We start from the raw sequence: 21,213 nt of genomic DNA, 5'->3' as shown, positions 1-21,213 counted from the left end.
CTTTACAGGAAGAAATTGAGTAAACACTGTCCACATTCTCTAGAATTTTGATAAGTGAGAGGTGATCTTATTGAAAGGGTGGTTACAGCTAAAATGTCTTTCTGAGCAGTTGAGTCAAAAATGTAAAGAATTAAGCTCAGGATAAGGAGTAGGCCATATGAGGCAGAGCTGTGGTGTGGAAGTGTAATTACTGAGCATGCTCATGACAGGTTGATAGATTTTTGAAGACTCATAATATCATAAGATATGGAGGTGATACATGAACGTGAAGATGGGATAGATGATCAGCCATGATCTAAATAAATTGCACAGTAGGTTCAATGGGCTGAATAGCCTACTCCTATTCCTATGTTCCAAACAACCAAGGTCAACTCAAACACAGATTCATAGCTGTACAGCATGGAAACAGACCCCTCAGTCCAACTCGTCCATGTTGACCAGACATCCTAAATGAATACATTTGGCCAACATCCCTCTAAGCTCTTCCTATTCATGCACCCATCCAGATACCTTTTAAATGCTGTAATCATATCAGCCTTGACCACTTCCATACATGAATCACTCTCTGCATGAAAATGTTGTCACTTAGATCTCTCTTAATTATTTCCCCTCTCACCTTAACCCTATAGCCTCTGGTTTTAGATTTGCTATCCTGGGGAAAAGACCTTGGCTATACCTATGCATTTCGTGACTTGGTAAACTTCTATAATGTCACCCCTCAGCCTCTGAAGATCCAGGAAAACAGCCCCAGGCTATCCAGCCTCACCCTATAGCTCAAACCCTCCAACCCTGGCAACATCCTTGCAAATCTTTTCTGAACTCTTTCAAGTTTCACAACATCCTTCCTATAGCGGGAAGGCCAGAAATGAATGCAGGTTTCCAAAAGTGGCCGAACCAATGTCCCATACAGCTGCAACATGACATCCCAACTCCTATACTCAAAGCGCTGGCCAATAAAGGAACGCACATCAAATGGCTTCTTCATTATCCTGTCTACCTGTGCCTCTACTTTCAAGGAACTATGAGGTCCAAGGTCTTTGTTCAGCAAAACCTCCCAGGTCTTAATGTTAAGTGTACAATTCCTGCTCTGATTTTGCCTTTCCAAAATGCAGCATCTCACATTTATCTAAATTAAGCTCCATCTTCCACTCCTCGGCCCACGTGCCCAACAGATCAAGGTTCGGAGGTAACCTCCTTTGCTGTCCACTATATTACCAAATTGGGTGCCATCTGACTACTTACTAACCATAAATTTGGTTTGATGATATCATCCTATTATCACATCCAAATCATTTATATAAATAATGAAAAGAAGTCTGAAAAGCAACCCTCCACCACCACCCTCTGTCTCCTATCTTTGAGCCAATTCTGCATCTAGTTCACCCTATATTCCATATAATCTAACCTTGCTAACTAGTTTACCATGTGGAACCTTGTCAAATGCCTTACTGAATTCCATACAGATCACATTTATGACTCTGCCCTCATCAATCCTCTTCAGTACTCCTAAAAACTCAATCAAGTTATGAGGCACAATTTCCCATCCACAAAGCCATGTTAATTATCCCTAATCAGTCCTTGCCTTTCCAAATACACGTAAATCCTGGATGTGAGTTTGCTCGCTGAGCTGGAAGGTTCGTTTTCAGACGTTTCGTCACCATTCTAGGTATCATCATCAGTGAGCCTCCGACGAAGCGCTGGTGTTATGTCCCGCTTTCTATTTATTTCTAAATAGAAAGCGGGACATAACACCAGCGCTTCGTCGGAGGCTCACTGATGATGTTACCCAGAATGGTGATGAAACGTCTGAAAACGAACCTTCCAGCTCAGCGAGCAAACTCACATCCAGAACCTCAACCTGAGCTACAAATCTTCTCAAAACTCGCTAACATGTAAATCCTGTCCCTCAGGATCCACTCCAGCAACTTGCCCACAGGTGATGTCAGGTTCATAAGTCTACATTTCCCTGGCTTTTCCTTACCACCTTTCTTAAATAGTGGCACCACGTTAGCCAACCTCGAGTCTTCCAGAACCTAGCCCACGGCTGCTAATGATACAAATATCTCAGCAAGGGCCCAGCAATCACTTCCCTAGGTTACCAGAGTTCTAGTGTATGCCTGAACACGTCCTGAGGAATTATCCAGCTTTCTGCATCATGTTCAGCACCTCTATAATATCAATATTTTTCAAGGTGGCACTATTTACTTCCAAATTCTCTAAGTTCCATATTCTTCCCCCCAGTAAACAGTCATACAAAATACTCATTTAGTATTCTCCTATCTCCTGTGGTTCCAAACACTGGTGGACTTGCTGATCTTTAAGGGAACCTATTCTCTCCCTAGTTACCATTTTGTCCTTAAAGTATTTGTAGAATATTTTTGGATTCTCCTTAATCCTATTTGCCAAAGCTATCTCATCACCCATTTCTGCCCTCCTGATTTCCCTAGTGTATACTTCTAATGCCTTCATACTCCTCCGGAATTCACTCGATCTCTGCTGTCTATACCTGACATATGCTTTCTTCCTTTTTTTTGACCCAAGCCTAAATTTCTCTAATTTTTGAGCATTCCCAAAACCTAACAAGAACATACTGTCTCTGGACTCTCGCTACCTCATTTTTGAAAGCTTCCCTCATCCCGGCCATCCCTGTGAATATCCACCTGCAATTAACCTTTGAAAGTTCTTGCCCAATACTGTTAAAATTGGCCTTTCTCCAATTTAGGCCTTGACCTTTTAGTTCCGGTCTATCCTTTTCTGTTACGATTATGAAGCTAATAGAATTATGGTCACTAGTCCTAAAGTGTTCCCCCACTGATAACTCAGTTATCTGACTTGCTTTATTTCTCAAGAGTAGGTCTAGTTTTGTTCCTTCTCTAGTAGGTACATATGTAGGTATTGCCAAAATACCTAGTAAGGTAGCTATGGCAAATCAAATTTGTAACATCATATGGGACACTTCTATGTATGAAAGAAAGCCGGACTTCAGATTCAGTCACAAGTATATACTGATTGATTTTGTTTTCTTTCAAGAGATCCTCCACAGACAATATTTTCTATTCCACCAGGTGGATAACACGAAGGTAACTTTATATTGAAATGAGCTTGAGCATAATCATATGCATTAATGACTTACTCCTCCCTAAAATACATTTGCTGGCCAATATATAACACTGCATAGTTATAGATAGTTACTAGATTTCGTCTCTTGGAACCCTTCAAGAGTCCCAGTAGCATCGACCAGAAAACTGAGTTGTTGTACAGAGCCTCCTGCTCCATTCTATGATGAGTGCATCAAAGATGGAATTCTGTTGTATTCCCAAAGCTATTATTACAGGAAATTCCACCCTCCACTAAATACAAGACTTTTAGCATGCATATGGGACACGGCAGTGACCAGTCCATCAGAAAGCCAATATGACACGCTATAAAATGTTAAAATTGTACTTGAAACAACCACATGCTCTGATTTCAGCAATCATAAAAAACACAAACAATTGATGCAATTAACAAAATAACCCACAAAACCATTTTTGTTGCACATCATTTGGGGAATCATGCCACAAATAAAGAAATGAACTGGTATTTACATACCATCTTTCATGCCCTCAGAACGCTGTAAATGTTTCACAGCCAATTATGTTATGGAATATGCAGCAGGCAATTTACATAGAGATTAGTAGCCAGTGGAAAATAGAAAATGCTAAAAACACTCAGCAGGTTAAGGAACCTCTGTGGAGTATCTTCCTTAACAAATCATCCTGCTCAAGAGATAAATATAGGACATCAGGATGTAAAACAAATCAGGCGAGAAAATAAGCAATTAGGAGGTCACAAAGAGGCTGCAAAGGGATAAAGACAGCTCAAACAAGTGGAAAAGAACACGGCAGATATAACACAATGTCAGGAAGTGTGAGGTTATCTACTTTTGTCGGGAAAATAGAAACAGAATATCGCTGGGTACTGGAAAATAGTTGCAGTCAGAGGGAGTTTTAAAAGTATAATGAGCAATTAGGAGGTAAACGGTATGTTAGCATTTGTTCCAAAAAGAATTATAGCAAAGAGATCTTAGCACAATTAAATAGGATATTCGAGGACAAACCTGAGGAACGTGTGCAGTTTTGGTCTCGACAGGGTGGCCATACAGAAAATGTTTCTGCTGGTTGTGGTCAATAATATGAGGTTAATTTGTCAGAATATGGGGTCAACTATCTGGGATTGAGTTGAAAAGAACTTTCTTCATTCAAAGGTTGTGAATCTTTGGAATTCTCCATAACAGTGCTGTGGATCCACAATCTTTGAAAATATTCAAAACAAAGCAGAGATCATGTTTGGTTCCTAAGGGAGTTAAAGAATATTAGGACAGCTTTGGAAGGCATAGTCGAGTTAGATGTTCAGACATGAGCATACTGAATGACAAAGCAACAATGACAGAACCAACTGGCTTATTCCAGCTCCTATCACTTCTATAGGAGAGTTAATCTCCAATTCCTTAACACTGCCATGTCATCTTTAACATACTAGTAAACAAGCAGGGCCTCAGTTTAATATGCTTAGTTTAACTGGTATCTCGAAATGTTGCATTCCCTCAAACTACATTAAAACATTAGTCTGGGTTATATGAAGTCCTTGGATTGACAAGAAGCCAGGAAAACAGAGGGCAAAGTAGATCAATCAGCTCTGAGCCTGTTCCAGCACTCAATGAGATTGTGGCTAATCTGATAATCCTTAACTCCATTTTCCTGCAAATTCCTCATAATCCTCAACTCCCTTACTGATTAAAAATCTGTGTCTTGGCCTTGAAGGTACTTAACGATATACCCTCTGCAACAAAGAATTCCACAGGTTCACTACCCTCTGAGAAAAAAATCCATGTGTATTAAGTGTGGAGGCCGGGACGTTGGATGCCTTCAAGGCAGAGATCGACAAATTCTTGATCTCAAAAGGAATCAAGGGCTACGGGGAGAGTGCAGGGAAGTGGTGTTGAAATGCCCATCAGCCTTGATTTAAATGGCAGAGTGGATTTGATGGGCCAAATGGCCTTACTTCCACTCCTATGTCTTATGGTCTTAATTCCTTATTCCGAGATTATGCCCTCTGATCCCAGACTCTCCCACAAATTCCTGAAGAATCTTCTATGTCTTAATAAAGTTAACTCACATTCTTCTCAATTCTAACAAGTACAGGCCTAATGTAGAAAATCTCTCCTGAAATAATCCCTCCATACCTCATACCAGGCTAGCAAAATTTCATTGGACTGCCTCCAATGTCATATCTCTTTCCTTGGATATTGGGCTCAAAACTGTTCACAGAATTTTGTTCTGCCTAGTGTCTTGCATAGCTTTAGCTTTACTTAAATACTTCATTCTCTTTGACATAATTGCTAACATTCGTTCCCTATTACCCACTGAACTTTTATGTTAGCTTTTTGTGATTTGTGGACGAGGACCATCAAATCCTTCTGGTCCATAGCTTTCTGCAGTCATTCTCAACTTAAATAACATTTAGCTCTTCTATTCTTCCTGCAGAAGTACATGACCTCATATTTTCCCCATATTACATTCCATCTGCCAAGTTTTTGTCCAATCTCTCAACCTGTATATATCCCTCTGGAGACTGCGTGTCATCCTCACCACATGCTTTCCCACCTGTTTGTGTGTCATCCACAAATGTGACTGTAGCATATTCACATTCCTTGTCCAAGTTATTTAAGTATATTGAAAATAATATTTAGGCATCTTAACCATACGATTGAATGTTGCATCTACAGAATATTCTTAGCACTGGAAACAACGGATTAGAATTCTAATTTATCAGCATTTGCTGTACTAACTCATTATACTAAGTTTGCTTCACTATACAGTTTATAACCGCTAACAGGGAATGTTGCAGGATAATTTTTTTTAAATGAAACTTTGCTTTGTATGAGGGTTCACATGGTGCATCCTATTGCTTCTTGGCTACATGGGCTATGTTAATACATAAATAAACAATTCACTATTAGTTAAGCGTTTATCCTAAAACTGTAAAAACAATCATGTACTAAGTAATTAGTACAATTCAGGAGGGGGGAGAGCTGTTACAAGTTCAAAACTAAATGGTTTTGCAATCTCAATTTCATGAATTATACTACATTATCATAATACACAGCATTTCAGGCTTTGATATTGAACCTTAATTACATAAAAATATTTATCCTGGGCATTGTGCATCTGTATTATGACATGATATTCATTACAATTGGTTGAACCAGCTGGTCGGTTCCAGTGACACTTCCTATGTTCATATGCACTAGTTTCATTTAGCAACCTGAAAGCATATTAATCATTTAGCTGAAAACAACTTAAATACAGCAATGAACATAAAGTCAATGAATCACTTAACTGATCACTACACCAATATACAGTTTAGCCTTCTCATTAGAATTCCCTTGATGTTAGTTATTTATTAAGAGAAAATGTATAAATGATGTACACGAACCACATTTCTGTGCTGACACCTGTAAAAAGAATGCCAATTTTCAATGTGCCAAGTATAATTACTGCTCACAATACCTATTTAATCAAAAAAGTTGTTCCAGCTGTTTGCACCACTAATGACTTCATAATACAATAGTGATAAATTCCATTGACATTAGCATTAATTTATTGCATCATTAGGGTTCATCCACAGTTACCATTTAGAAGTTATGAGCTCGCCGCTGCATTGTTCTTAAACAATTGCATTATCAAAAGCAAGCAGTGGGAAGATTAAAGCTCTATTTGCAGACTAAGTACAAATTATCCATCCTCCTGTTTCAGAACCATTTATTCATTTATCACATAACGTCTAGTATTTCAGGTCAGTATCAATATGCTCTGCATCCTCACAGTTAACAGATGTCTTCTCTTGTCAAATGAATTACTTTATGTTTCACGCACTGGTGGTCGCAGATGTGTCACTATAGCAACATCATTAATTTCAGATCTTACCGGAAACATGCTCTCCAATCAAACCTAATTATACCGCATTGCTTTCTTGTCCTACAATAAGGAAACTATAATGTAATTATTGGGACACTTCATTTTCTATTCTGTCGTGGTAAATGAGCAAGCCAAAGTGATGGACGCTTCTTGTCAGAATGCTTACTGATGAAGCACAAACCCAATTTGCAGTCATACAAAAGACTACCTTGCAATTAAGATAGACTGCAACATTCCTTCAACCCAACAACTTAAATTCTATCTCGCTACCAAATGTGATTATGTTTTCTGTAGCCTAAGAACAGAATGCAAAACAACCTTTACCAGGTGTTTGCTCTGACCAATGCACATTTTGGTCAATGAACTAAGTGAAACTTGCAACATTACGTGGAATTCAGTACAAAGTTTTTGGATTTTGTTTTCCGTTTATCAACTAATCTTGACTAACCCATACAAGTTACAATAGCAGTGAAGTGGTCAAAAGGAAATTAAAACTCTTGCAACTTAACACTTACCTTAAAAAAGCCGTGAAAAGTACTTTGATCAATACTTTGTACTAGCTGGAATTAGTTCAAGTTACAAAGTTTCTTGAAAGGAATTAATTTTTTTTTGGATTTACCGCATTAGAAGTGGTTAAACAAATCACAACTATAAAACTAACTTGTATTCATGTCTAACCTTTAATACAGAAAAGCACCTAAAACTCTACACAGAAAGTTGTAATGAAAAATAGATGCTGAACCAGAGGAGATTCAGCAAGGACAACATAAATGATGATTGAAGAGATGTTTCTTATAGGACAGTCTGAAAGCAGGAGAGGGGTAGACTGGTTCCAGTCAGATAATACGAGAAAACGTGACCTAGGTAGCTGGAGGCACAGCTACCAATTTTGAGACTGCACAAGAAGTGGACACAGAAAACGAAATAGTAAGAGAAGTTATAAGCTTTGGTGAGATTACAATGATTGTCGAGTCTATGAAAAAATTTTTAAGAAATTTTCAACAGTCCCTGAGGTTGGAGTTTTAAAGTAGAGCTATTGATGGTCAAATTTGACTATTTCTGATCAATGAACAAGTGGTATTTAGTACACAACAGGATAAACACATCACAGATATCAATAGGGGGATAGTTATGGAAGGTGGCAAAAAGAGCATTGAAATAATGCAGACTTGAAGGAGAAACCTTTGGGATGAAGATTTTAGCAGAAGAGCTGAAGCAGTGGTGCAGGTGAAAAACAAAGTTTTTTATGATCCACAGGATATTACACCAAAACACAAGCTTAGGGCTGAATTTAATATCTGGTTTCAAAGATACAAGTTTAGCTCCAGACAGTACCTGGGTTTAATTTGAAGATAATACCTTTGTTCTGTTTAGCTCAGAGGTTGCAATGCAGAGGTATGCCAACTGCATGAGTTCAGCTCCTGCACTGGCTGAGTTTACCAAGAAAGACCACCACCAGTTAGCCCTCTCTAATGAGAGTGCAACCCTACGATTTGGTAAGACAATGGTGACTTTAACTTATGTTTAATGCCTTTATTTCATTCAATTTTTAGTTGAAAAAAAAGTGCAGCTCATCATAACTCATGACAATGAACGGGCACTAGTTAAGTTGACAGCGCACAGAGGATTAGGGACAAGAGCAGGAAAAGACTATTTCATCCTACTTTATTGTTCAATAACATCATGGCTAAGGAGCTGGATGTCCGTGCATGTACGGGAGCCAATGCCCGTATTCATGGATAACAGTGGTAAGCAGATGATAAATGATAACGACGATGGAGCCAAGAATTGATCATGGAGAATAATGCAAAGAGCAGCTACTGCTGCAGGTAGTTGGACTGTGATCCGACTGTACAAAAGTGAAACCATGTTGAAGGTTTGCGCCGGTGTAACAATAGAAGGGATGGATTTTGAGAAGATGGCACACCTGACCAAGACAAAAGTTCCAGGCCTGAAAAGAAAAATAACGTGTTACGGTCACAGCCAGAGTAAAGTATTTCAAACTGTAATCAGAGATGTTTTGATGTTATAGCAGGGGCCAGGAATGCATTTACAGATATCTGTATGAGGAACTGCAAGAGGTGTCACAAAGGACATATATTGTAACCATGGTGCATTGCCCTGCTCTGATGGCTTTGTAGTTTTTGACATTGTTAGCAGTGTAGGAAAGGCAATAAACACTAACCTTATCACCGATTCCCACATCCCTAAATAATCTGCTTACATTGGGGAAATGAAAATTTTCAACGTTGAAACAAAATGATACTGAAGGTGGAGATTTGGAATATCAAGGAGTGAAAAAGCACAGCAGCTGAACATAAAGTACTTGAAAAAGGCAGCAAACAATATTTGGAGAGACATCCATTTACAATATACATTAGCATGGGCGAAAGTAGGAGAAGCTACTTGGCTGGTGTTAAGAAACGAGTTAAGAAATTTGATTTACTTTTGCACAATAGAATCAGGGATAGAATCAGGTCAGGTCCTTGAATGAAAAGATACAGATTAGGAACAGGCAAGCCTCATTTGTAATTTAGTGAAAAAGTGATGAAAGCTATAGTCAGAAAAGAAGCAACACATCTCTCCTGGCTTTGGTGAGCATTTGGCAATTATCCATTCTAACATTATCAACAAGGAGCTTGCCATTCATGAGTTGAAGATAATTCAGAGGCAAATGGGAGAATGGCTGTGACAGCTGACCCCAGCAGAGTCCAAAGGTGTGCAACGGAAAGCAAGGCAGGACAACATTGGTGAAGTTAGCCCCCACCTGACATATAGGGAAATAAGGTCAAAGGGAAAACAGAATTTGATCTTGGGGTTTGGTAAAAAGGCACTGACAAAGGCCTTTGTGTGTGTTTTGAAGAATGGCAAAGGAAGTAGTTCACTTTTACACAGTTGTCAAATAAAAGGTTCACAGAACTATAATCATAATAGTCTAATAATTCAAAAAGCAGTAGATTTTATTTGCAGTTGTTGGTGCTGGTCAGGACAAACAGAAATATGCACACTACAGAAATCATTTAAGCTCTTCAGAAAATACTTTGTCTACTGGCTGTTTAAACATGATTTAAATGGTCCTAAGACAGCTAAAAACAAAGTCCATCACCACCCAAAATTTCTAATTGCATTCATGTTGCTTTACATTAATAAAAATTGTTCAAACTTAATAAGTCTCCCTCAAAAGGAGTTAGAAAGCCATTTAAAGATTCTTATAATCAAAATTTGTAAGGACTAATATTGCGCTTTTTGCACATCTTTGAATTGGTCCACAATATAAAATTATCAGTTATATGACCACACTGAATTTCATTCAGCATCATTCAACACATCAGGCATTTGAAAAGTGTGCAGTTACTTACTGCATCCAAAGGTAGAAGCTTCAGAATATCAGAAACATGTCACAAACTCAGATGTTTACCTGTCTTATCTGTTAATAAATAAACTAAACGTCCCAGTTCTTCTGGTATTGTGCTCGTCCGGACCACTGTGCCAGGAATATTATCATCTCTCATGATCATCCAACCATACGCAGCTTTCCCCATGTCTAGGTTTACCCGTAAACTGCGCAAATGGAAAAAGAAAAGTTAACACTTCAAATTTAGTTTAGCTCCGCCGTAAGCCACAAGTCCAACATTGTTAATAATGCCAAGGTCTGCCAGTAATTTTTTCAAACCATCAATGCATTTTTGCAAAGCTAATAAAAAGTAAGTTATAATAAGGTGAAACCAATCATTTGCTACAAATTCACTCACGACTTAAGATATTAGAAGTGGGAGTAAGACAAGAACGTCAGGAGCAAATGACAAATAATTTAAACTGACTTTAAGATTATACAAATATGTCAGCAAGGGACCAGTAATCTCTTCCCTAGGTTCCCCACAAAGTTCTGGGAAACACTTGATCAGGTCCCAGGAACTGATCTAACTTTAATGTTTTTTAAGATCCCCTTCTCTGAAATATTAACTGTTTTCAAGATATCACTACTTATTTGCCCAAGTTTCTGAGCAGCTATGTCCTACACTACAGTAAGTACTGATGCAAAACATCTATTTAGTACCTCCCCCACCTCCAGTGATTCCACACATTGACAGCCGCATTGATCTTGATCGGGGCCTTATTCTCTTCCTCATTACTTTTATGCCCTTAGCATACTTTTAGAATATCTTTGGATTCTCCTTAACTCTATTTGCCAAAGCAATCTCATGCCTCTTTTTTGACCTCCTGATTTCCCTCTTAAGTGCACTCCCACTGCCCTTATACTCCTTGGAGCACCGTAGGACTTAGATCAGATGGGCCAATGGGTTGAGGAGTGGCAGATGGAGTTTAATTTAAATAAATGTGAAGTGCTGCATTTTGGTAAGGCTAACCAGTGCAGAACTCATACATAACATTAGGGTCATGGGGAGTGTTGCCGAACAAAAAGACCCAAGGGTGCAGGTACATAGTTTCTTGACAGTCAAGCCACAGGTAGGCAAGGTGGCGATGGAGGCATTTGGCATGCTTGTTTTTATTGGTCAGTTGGGATGTCTTGCTGTGACTGTACAGGATGCTGGTGAGGCCACTTTTAGAATATGGTGTACAATTCTGAACACCCTGCCATAGGAAGGATATTGTTAAACTTGAGATAGTGCAGAAAAGATTTACAGGGACATTGCCAGCCTGGAGACTTTGAGTTAAAGGGAGAAGGTGAGTAGGCTGGGGCTTTTATTCCTCCCTGGATCATCGGAGTGACCTTATTGAGGTTTATAAAATTGTGATGGATGTGGGTAGGTTCAAAAGCCAAAGTATTTCTCCTATGGTGGTGCAATCCAGAACTAGAGGCCATATATTTAAGGGGAGATGGCAAACATTTAAAAAGAACCTGACGGGCAACACTTTCACAGACTGTGGTGTGTGTATGGAAATGAGCTGCCTGAGGAAGTGGCGTAGGCAGGTACAGTTACAATATTTAAAAGGCATCTGTTTGTGCACATTAATAGGAAAGGTTTAGAAGGATATGGGCCAAATGCTGGCAAATGGGATTAGGTCAGATTGAGATGTCGAGTCGGCATGGATGCATTAGACCAAATGGTCTGTTTCTGTGCTGTATGGCCCTTTGACCCTAAGATATTAAAACAGTTTGCAAGTATAAAAGCACAATTTAAAAAAAACTTCTGATGTATAGGAAACTGAGAACAGGATTCTACATTATAGAATTAAGTGTTTTCTTCTCAATGCATGTTTTCCAGCTATTATTCCAGTAAGTACTTTATGCCAATTATTTGTACTCTAAAATACAAACCTCAGCAATAAGTGAATGGCAGGGTCAGAGCATGTTTGTTCACAACAATGTGATCCTTCTGGGGCTATCACATTTTCACTTCTGCTACTACAGTTTCAATGTAAAGATCGGCTTCCTTCACAACTGAACTAGGCATGAATTTCAATATTCACTTTTAGTAGGTTGGACTGAATTTCAAAACAAATATCTTACCTGATTGGAATAATATAGGAAAATAACAGAATGAAGCGGAAAAGGTAACGATACCAAGGGCCCACGAATCCTTGTAAAGCTACCATAACTACTGAAAGTACAACCAGAGCCAAAAACAAAGCCTTCGTCAGTCGATTTAACTCTAAGTCCAGCAAGCCAACCTATAAGAAATCAAAATACTTCTAGGTGAATTTAACACAAATTAATCCAAGCTGTATACAAAGCCAAAGAAGTTTTGTCTCTTTAAAATATTTTAGTTATTTTTATTCTGCATTTTGCGTACACTGAAACTATATCATATCAACTTTGAGGGGGGGGGGGAGAGAAAAACCTGTTTTGTGCTTCAATATTGATTGTAGAGAATTGTGATACATTCTTTACATCCAGATTTGTACTGAGCAGACCAATGAAAACTGAAGTGTATAAAAATTAGTGCAAAGCCAGAAAGTCACAAATCTACAGTTTCAACAAAGAACAAAGAAAATTACAGCACAGGAATAGGCCCTTCGGCCCTCCAAGCCTGCGCCAATCCAGGAATCTCTGTCTAAACCTGTCGCCTATTCTCCAAGAATCCGTATCCCTCTGCTCCCTGCACATTCATGTATCTGTTTAGATACATCTTAAATGATGCTATCGTGCCCGCCTCTACCACCTCAGCTGGCAACAGGTTCCAGGGATGCACCACCTTCTGCGTAAAAAACTTTCCATGTTGATCTCCCTTAAACCTTTCCCCTCTCACCTTGAAATCATGACCCCTCGTAATTGAGTTCCCCACTCTGGGAAAAAGCTTCTTGCCATCCCCCCTGTCTATACCCCTCATGATTTTGTAGACCTCAATCAGGTCCCCCCTCAACCTCAGTCTTTCTAATGTAAATAATCCTAAGCTACCGAACCTCACTTCATAGCAAGTGGCCTCCATACCAGGCAACATCCTGGTGAGTATAAACCTCCTCTGCAGCATCTCCAAAACATCCACATCCTTTGGTATTGTAGCGTCCAGAATTGTACGCAGTATTCCAAGTGTGGCTGAACCTAAATCCTATACAACTAACATGACCTGCCAACACTTGTACTCAATACCTCATCCTATAATTGAAAGCATGCCGTATGCCTTCTTAGCACTCTACTGACACCTTCAGGGTACAATGGACCTGAACATCCAGATCTCTCTGTGTGTCAATTTTCCTCATGGCTTTTCCATTTATCATACAGTTCACTCGAACTGGATCTTCCAAAATGCATCACCTTGCCTTTGCCTGGATTGAACTCCATCTGCCATTTCTCCGCCCAACTCTCCAATCTATCTATATTCTGCTACATTCTCAGAGTCCCCTTCACTATCTGCCTCTCCACCAATCTTAGTGTCATCTGCAAACTTGCTAATCAGACCATCTATACCTTCCTCCAGATCATTTACATATATCACAAACAACAGTGGTCCCAACACAGATCCCTGTGCAACACCACTGGTTCTCCATTTTGAGGAACTCCCTCAGTATTAAAATCATGATGGTGCATGCAGCACTCCCTCCAGTGATGTTTGTTTTTTTTAAATAAAGTAACTTCTACAGAACTTTTACATGGGAAAACACTCCAAGAACATAATCAGAATAAAAACACTAATATCTAAACTAAAGGAGTGACTGAAAACTTGACAAATTAGGTTTTAAGAAGTTTAAAGCGGTTTAAAGGATGAAAGGTGGCCAGGAAGGGAGTGATTTCCAGAGTTTAGAGCTATGTACTTGAATGCACGGCCATCCATGATGGAGTGAGTGGAGGGATGGATTCATAAAAGGTCAGACTTGGGGGAGCAGTTTCTGCGGGGGCGTAGAGCTAAAGCAGGATATAGGAAGATGGAGTGAGACCCATGGATGGTGTCTGTGCATTTAAGTGAGAGTTTGAAACGGGTACTGGTGCATTGGGAGCTGGCAGGTATGCTAGAGCATAGGGCCACTTAGATTTGATGCAAGCTAGGATACAGACAGAACAGTTGTAAATGAGGTCAGGTTTATGGACGGTGGAAGCTAAGAGGCATAGGCTCGGCAGGACAGCCCTAGACTTGAAGCAAACCAGGACTGGAGTGGATTCGGCAGTTGGGCTTCGGTAACAGCACTGCCAGAAGAGATCATCGTGACAGAGTCATTGAGGTCTACAGCACAGAAAAGACGTTTACATCCACTGATTCTGCACCAGTCAAAAACAAGTACCTAACAATTCTAATCCCATTTTTCAGCTCTTGGCCCAGAGCCTTGTATGCCTTGACATCACAAGTGCATATTTAAGTACTTAAAATGTTATAAGGGTTCTGCCTCTTCCACCATTACAGGCAATGATTAAAGGATGAGATCAGAAACTCAGCTCAAAATTTAAATAAATACACTTAAAAATACTTGTAACTCAAACTGAGATGGTGAGTGAAAAAGGGGTGGAATAAATAAAGATGAAACTGCACTTAAAAATGATGGTTTTGGTTTTCTAAATTTTATCTTGAGTAAACTGACGCTCATATAGATTAGTCAACGGACAACAAAAAGCCCTGGAGGGACTGACAGAAGTGATGGCAAAGTAGAGTTGGGCACCATCTATACATAGGTGGAACCTGATACAAAACTTCAGATGTTGTCAAGAGGCAGCAGATATATCAAAAGAGGGGGGAGGTGAATATCGATCCTTGTGGGACTCCAGTGATAATGGTAAGAACGTGCACACATGCAGGGGCTTCTGTGGCTATGATTCAATAAACGAGAATGGAACAGAGTGAGCATAGTCCTTTGAGTACTATCCAGAAGTTCTACTCGTTTGAGCTACTGAAGACAGATAATGAAGGCAATGGTCTGGTAACTATATCCAAGATTGAGCTCTCTGAGGAGAGATAGATTTCTATAGTGGAAGTTACACAAAATGTCACTGGAGACCATGACAGGACTATTTCAGTACACTGGCAAGAGCAGATAATTGATTAAAGTGATGTTAAACATAGACAGACATATCTGGCACAAAATTGGAATCAATAGTATCATTTGTTTACGCTACAGATAATGGTTAGCACTTGCAATGTACATAGAACAAAGAACAATACAGTGCAGAACAGGCCCTTCGGCCCTCGATGTTACGTCGACCTGTGAACTAATTTAAGCCCATCCCCCTACACTATCCCATCGTCATCCATCTTCACCTCATCCATTCCCTCTAGGCCTCTGAGTATTCCGTATGTTTCAATAAAGTCCCCCCTCATCCTTCTAAACTCCATTGAGAACAAAACCAGAGCCCTCACGTGCACACTTTTGTAGTAAATCATGCGCGTGCTTTTTTGAAAAGTATTTGTCGCTTCAATTCTCTAACTACTTGTTGCTCTTTGGAGCTACCAAAGTCTGTAAACAAAGTGTGGCATGTTGGTGCATATGAAGCCTTTGCCAACTTCAAAGCTTCTGCACTGCTAGTTGCTTCCTGGATAGGAGTGAATAAGCAGCTTTACCCGTGGAATATAGAATACTTTGGAGAAAGAACAAAGGCTACCCAGGCAGAAAGCGTCCTATCAGGACAGCAAGTTAATTCCATTTCAGTTAGAATGTTTGCATTGAAATCTAACTGATGCAGTCATAGCAGGAAAAGGATTGCTGTTAGAGGGAATAAAATGTAATTGCATCTGGTTCCTTGTCGGTCTGCAACATTTTTGTATGAGGAGTTCACTGAACCACTTCTTTCAGTGAGGTAACGATATCTCATTCTCTTTTTCCAGAAAGTAGTAAGCTTAGTGAGCATACAGTTTCACAAGGATTGCACACTCCCTCCATGGTGAGGGGTGCGACAGTATTGCAAGTCAGCTCTTGTTCTTTACCACAACCAAAAGAGATTCCACTCCCTCAAATGCCAGCTATTAGGTAATGATATCCAACGAATCATGTAACTTAATGTCTAGCAGTTGCAGACATATTGTTTTTGCTTTGTATCAGTGCTGTGCTAGTTGCTTTCAGCAGCCACATAGTACCAAAATATATTTGCTATATGATAGGAGCTGTGTCATTCATGAAGGCAACAATCAATGCAAATTTGGGCAGCGTACACATAGTGGAAACCCTCGCTGCCACATTACTGCCATGCTTCCATTTACTAGGCCATGGTGGAGGAGCCCTGAAGCACCCAGAAAGGCTACCAGATTTGTCACGGACTTCCAAGTGCTGCACAACCTCAACATCAGGTTGGGACAATCCTTGCCTTTAGCTTCACAATGGACAGTTCAAAGCAGGAAGATTAGGAAGGAAAGGTCTTTCTGGCCAGGTTGCCTGTCAAGAGTTCATCCAGGTGCAGGACAGGTGATTGGGATACAAGTGATTCACCACTTACCAACTTCCACTCTTCCCGCTGACATTTGTGATAGTGTATGCTTGGCCACAATGCAAATGTAAAAGGCATCACAAAACAAACATGTTCTAAACTAAATGTATACATCAAAACATACCATAAAAAGTGAATTCATCAACCTTGTACATTCTCTTGACGTCTGCCTTTGCCTGCCCTAATGCACCACTTGAAAATAAAATAATTTCTCAGTATAGCATAGTAACAAGGGCCAGCTGCAAAACAATCAATGCTTCTAGTAGTTCACCATATTTTCAATAATTACTCTAAAGTTGAAAACGTACATAGATTGCAAAATACCCATCTCTCCAAATTTCCGTGGTAAACAATTTTCAGATGCTGATGTCCAAAACTGATTAATATATTTAATAACACTTGATCCATTGTTTAGTTTTCATATAAATGAGCATTCCATAGTTTACTTTTAACAACATGGAATTATGTGGGACTAAAGAAACAATAAATACAAAGAAAATAGAAAACTCCCTTTACAAAGTACTCAGGTCCTAGACACTTAACGCACAGAAGGTAGTTATTCTTTCCCACAAATCAACTATTTCTTTGTGGCAATGCACATCATGCTTCAATAATTCTCTGCAATCCCTGTTTTTATTTACATAGTGACAATATTAAATTGATGATCCTTGTGGACTTACTCCTCAACAAAAAGAAGCCAATTGTTTTATTAGAACCCTTCAATATTTAAATTCTCAAAAAAAAAGTGTCAATTTAGCAATCACTACTTTGGATATAATAAGAATTTCAGTCTCTCTTTCTAACCACTCCCTCCCTGATAACATTCCATACAATCTGATACACATGATGGCTTCTATTGTTTTAATGACCTTTCCATGATGAGGTGCTCAAAGTTCCATATATTTGAAAATAAGGCATTTCAATGTTTTGCATAAATTTATTTCATTTTCAATTTAATTTCAAACTGCATGTACCAGTTTATAAAAATGTTACTCACTTCTTTGAAATAGCTTTTTATCTACCTGTCGGGTCAGCAATTAATTATAGACATAAAGCTGAGAGCATGGGGGAAAAGGAAGAAGAAAAATCAATGCCTTCAAAATGAAGTGAAGGAGGATTCTAAGGGGAAGTTAGGAGAAAAGTACTAATTAATTGAAGGAAGCCAGAGGAGTAGAAGAGTACTCAAATAATAATATCAACAGAAGACAAATGGAGTTCTTTGGAAATGCTATCCACGCAGAAGGGTTGGAATGTTTGATCACCATTGGAAGAATTAACAAAAGAGGATCAAGAAATTAACAGCAAAAGAATCAGCTAAACATTAAAGGCTAATGAAATCAGAACATTCAAGTAGGTCACCCACTGTGGCTACAATCAGAGAGTTTAGAAGACCATAGTTGCCTACACCACTTCACATGGCACTCAGACATTGACGGTTCTTCCTGCAATGGCACTTTCATGTCTTGGAATTTTGACAGCTGTCTATCCTTTTAAATCCTTGAAAATATTTCCATTGAATTTATATCCAAATGATAGCCATTTTGTTCCCTCCCAAAACATGCTGCAATAACATTTATCCACATTCAAATCACCTTGGGAAGACCTTGGAGGGAATGCAGTATAGATTTACCAGAATGATACTTGTGAACCAAGTCTAAACTACAAGCAAGGTTTGCACAAAGTACGCTTCCAACTCCCAGAATTTAAGAGGCTGCAGGGTGACTTGATCAAAGCTTGGGTACTATTCAAGGAAATCAACAAGGTAGGGTGAAATTAATTTTGTTAGCTGGGGAGTCTAGGACTGGGTACATTGTTTAAAAATTAGAAGCAGATTCTTAGAAAGAGTGAACCATACAAACACGTATATATGTAAGGCCGCACAAATTTGACAATTTTAAATCTTAGAATGATGGATTTCTGCTCATTAAAAAGGAATAAAGAACGTGGACAAAGGTGGATATATGGAGTTCGTTTCAGAATCAGCCAAGTTGTTAGAACAGGCTCAAGGGAATAAATAGCATAACTGTTGTGCCTGGCATCTGTTTTCCGATTCCACTCACCCAGTTGTTTTCCTGGAATCAATAGTCTTAAATAATATTTCTATGCTAGTGGCTGCAGTTATGTATACACATATTTATGCTTACATTAAATTTCACTAATTAGCTTTTAATTAAAATTAAGCTTTAAGGAATAATCCTACTTGCTTTTATTTTCAATTGTACAATCACCTACAGTGGGGAGACAGAATAATGTGTGGCTGGCTTTAGTAATTCCTCCTTTCAGCTGCCTTGCAAGTCAGAAATAGCTTATTTTTCAAAATAATCATAATTCTAACAACGTTGCCCCTTTTCTACAGACTGAGCAACTTGCTTTTGTCTAATTGATTTAAGGTTCTATTGACCATGGTTGATCAGTTTTTTTTAAAAAGTCCTAGCAGCTCACACTGTGCCTGTAACTATTTGCCCTGTTTATTTTTAATGCATTACAGTTAATAAAACCCGAGGGGGAAAAAGCAAATGTCTCTTATTCTTTCTAGCAGTTCCAGTCAAACCTTATGCCACTGTTAAAGGGAAATAAATACCAAAATACAAATGTTTCCCTTAATTATAGAAATAATCAGAAAATTGCACCTAAACATTTGTGAAGAAGTCAAATATTCCAAAGGCTTGCCTTTCTCTTCCCCTGGGAACTAGGATTCTATAGGCGACAGTAAACTGATTTATCAGCTGCACTTAAAGTAACACAACGGAGGCAAATATCTTACGATTTCCACAGCTTCTACTAATACGTGGGTTATGCTTGAATTATCGAGAAAAATGGGTTTTGGGATTAGAAAGAAAAAAATTACACCAAAGAAGCAGAGCACGTTTCAAAGACCAGATCTCTTTGGGCTCACAATGGCAGTCTAAGTTTCAGGCCTCACTGCGGATCAGATGAAGTCATTATTCATTCAGTCAAGGAAAAAAAGACTCAATTACCTCAACCTAAAGATGCTATCAATGAATGCAAAGTGCATATTTTGTTCTATTCATCTAAATCCCATTAAAAGTGAAAGGAATGATTTAATCTGGCCGTCTAAAGTTGGTCATTTTTTGTAATAAAATAAAGAATCACTGTCTCACAATATGCATAACTACTGACCGAGACTGCTCCCCCCTGCATCATAAACAGCGGAAAAAACTGTGAAACTTTATACAGAAAATTCAGCAAAGAATGCTACTGTTCCCTTGGAAAAAGTCACGGCTCCAATGAACTGCCACCTCATAAATATGGTAAGTTCTTGCTCTATTACAACAAAGAAAAACAGTTCTTGGTCAATAAGTGTTGCACAACATTTTCCTTTTCCCACACAGTGTAACCATCACTTTCAATCTGCACACTACAAAAACATCTGATTTGTAATTGGTTCATCAAAAGCAAGAAAGAAATGAACACAAAAAGTAAATGGAGGCTTCCATGACAAGCCATACTCATGTCAGCACTTAATTAATAGGCAACAATGATAATCTGACAAAAATACAGTAAAACACCATATTAAATAAAATAAAAACAAAACTGCTTGTAAACAAAATGCACTTTATACACAATAATCCATGTTAATGTAGCACTAATTACACTTGTACAACACTGGCTACCATTTCTTGAAACCCTGGCTATAATCAGATACACAACAGTGCATGGGAAAATGCAAACTTAAAAGGACACCAGCTTTATTGCACTACATTACTTTTTGCTTAGAATTTGAGTTTGACATTTTACATTTGAGCAGCCCAAATAATGAAACACCAAGTGCAATATTTATTGCAGAAAGACTGAGCGCTTTTTTATTTTCTGTATCAACATTAAATTTTGATGTCAAAAGTAAATTTAAATTTCACAATCTTATCTCAAACAAGCATCATAATTAATTCTGCAACATAAATCTTTCAAACTTGAACAATAAAATTTTGTGCAACCATAGTACTTTAGATTCTGGAATATCTACGCTAATTTTCCCCAAAATGTAAATCTTGCTAACAATTTGTGTAGAAACCAAGAGATTTCTGTATGCATAAGCACTATTTCTCTTAATACAGCCCGAGTTCTCATCATCCAGGAGCTATCAACAAAGCAGCTTTTACTAACCAGTGACACAACAAAAAAAAAGCTGACATATTTAAAAAAAAAGAAAATATTTTTATACAGTATTAAGCTAGATACAGACATTACACCTTTGGAACTGGGTCTAATTGAAGCAAACCAAAGGCTGATAGGATGCAAATCTATTGTCTGCTAGTTGTGCATTGAGTTTGAGTAGCTTCAATCTTGTTATAAACCAACAGCACAAAATCACTTCTTAATATGGGTCTACTAGAACTGGGCCTGTTCCACTATTACCGTTCTTTATCTTGAGCGCTAAATTTGCAATTCTTGCTTTCGAAACTTTGCAATGGAATCTGGTGGAAT

General features: G+C 38.6%; 1 protein-coding gene across 2 annotated transcripts in view; it reads right to left on the bottom strand.

Annotated features, from left to right (window-relative positions):
• Nucleotides 1-21,213, bottom strand: part of atp9b (ATPase phospholipid transporting 9B) — a 384,890-nt gene that overhangs the window by 89,757 nt on the left and 273,920 nt on the right. For both annotated transcript variants that reach the window (XM_048529464.2, XM_048529465.2), the window contains 2 exons: nucleotides 12,433-12,593; nucleotides 10,378-10,520 (listed from right to left, as the gene is read on the bottom strand). In XM_048529464.2, coding sequence (XP_048385421.1) covers nucleotides 10,378-10,520; nucleotides 12,433-12,593 — 304 coding nt within the window. The remainder of the gene's footprint in view (nucleotides 1-10,377; nucleotides 10,521-12,432; nucleotides 12,594-21,213) is intronic.

This window comes from Stegostoma tigrinum, chromosome 5 (assembly GCF_030684315.1).
Source record: "Stegostoma tigrinum isolate sSteTig4 chromosome 5, sSteTig4.hap1, whole genome shotgun sequence".
NCBI classification, from domain to species: Eukaryota; Metazoa; Chordata; class Chondrichthyes; order Orectolobiformes; family Stegostomatidae; genus Stegostoma; species Stegostoma tigrinum.
The sequence above is the reverse complement of the archived record's forward strand: the minus strand, read 5'-3'. Positions and strand labels throughout refer to the sequence as shown.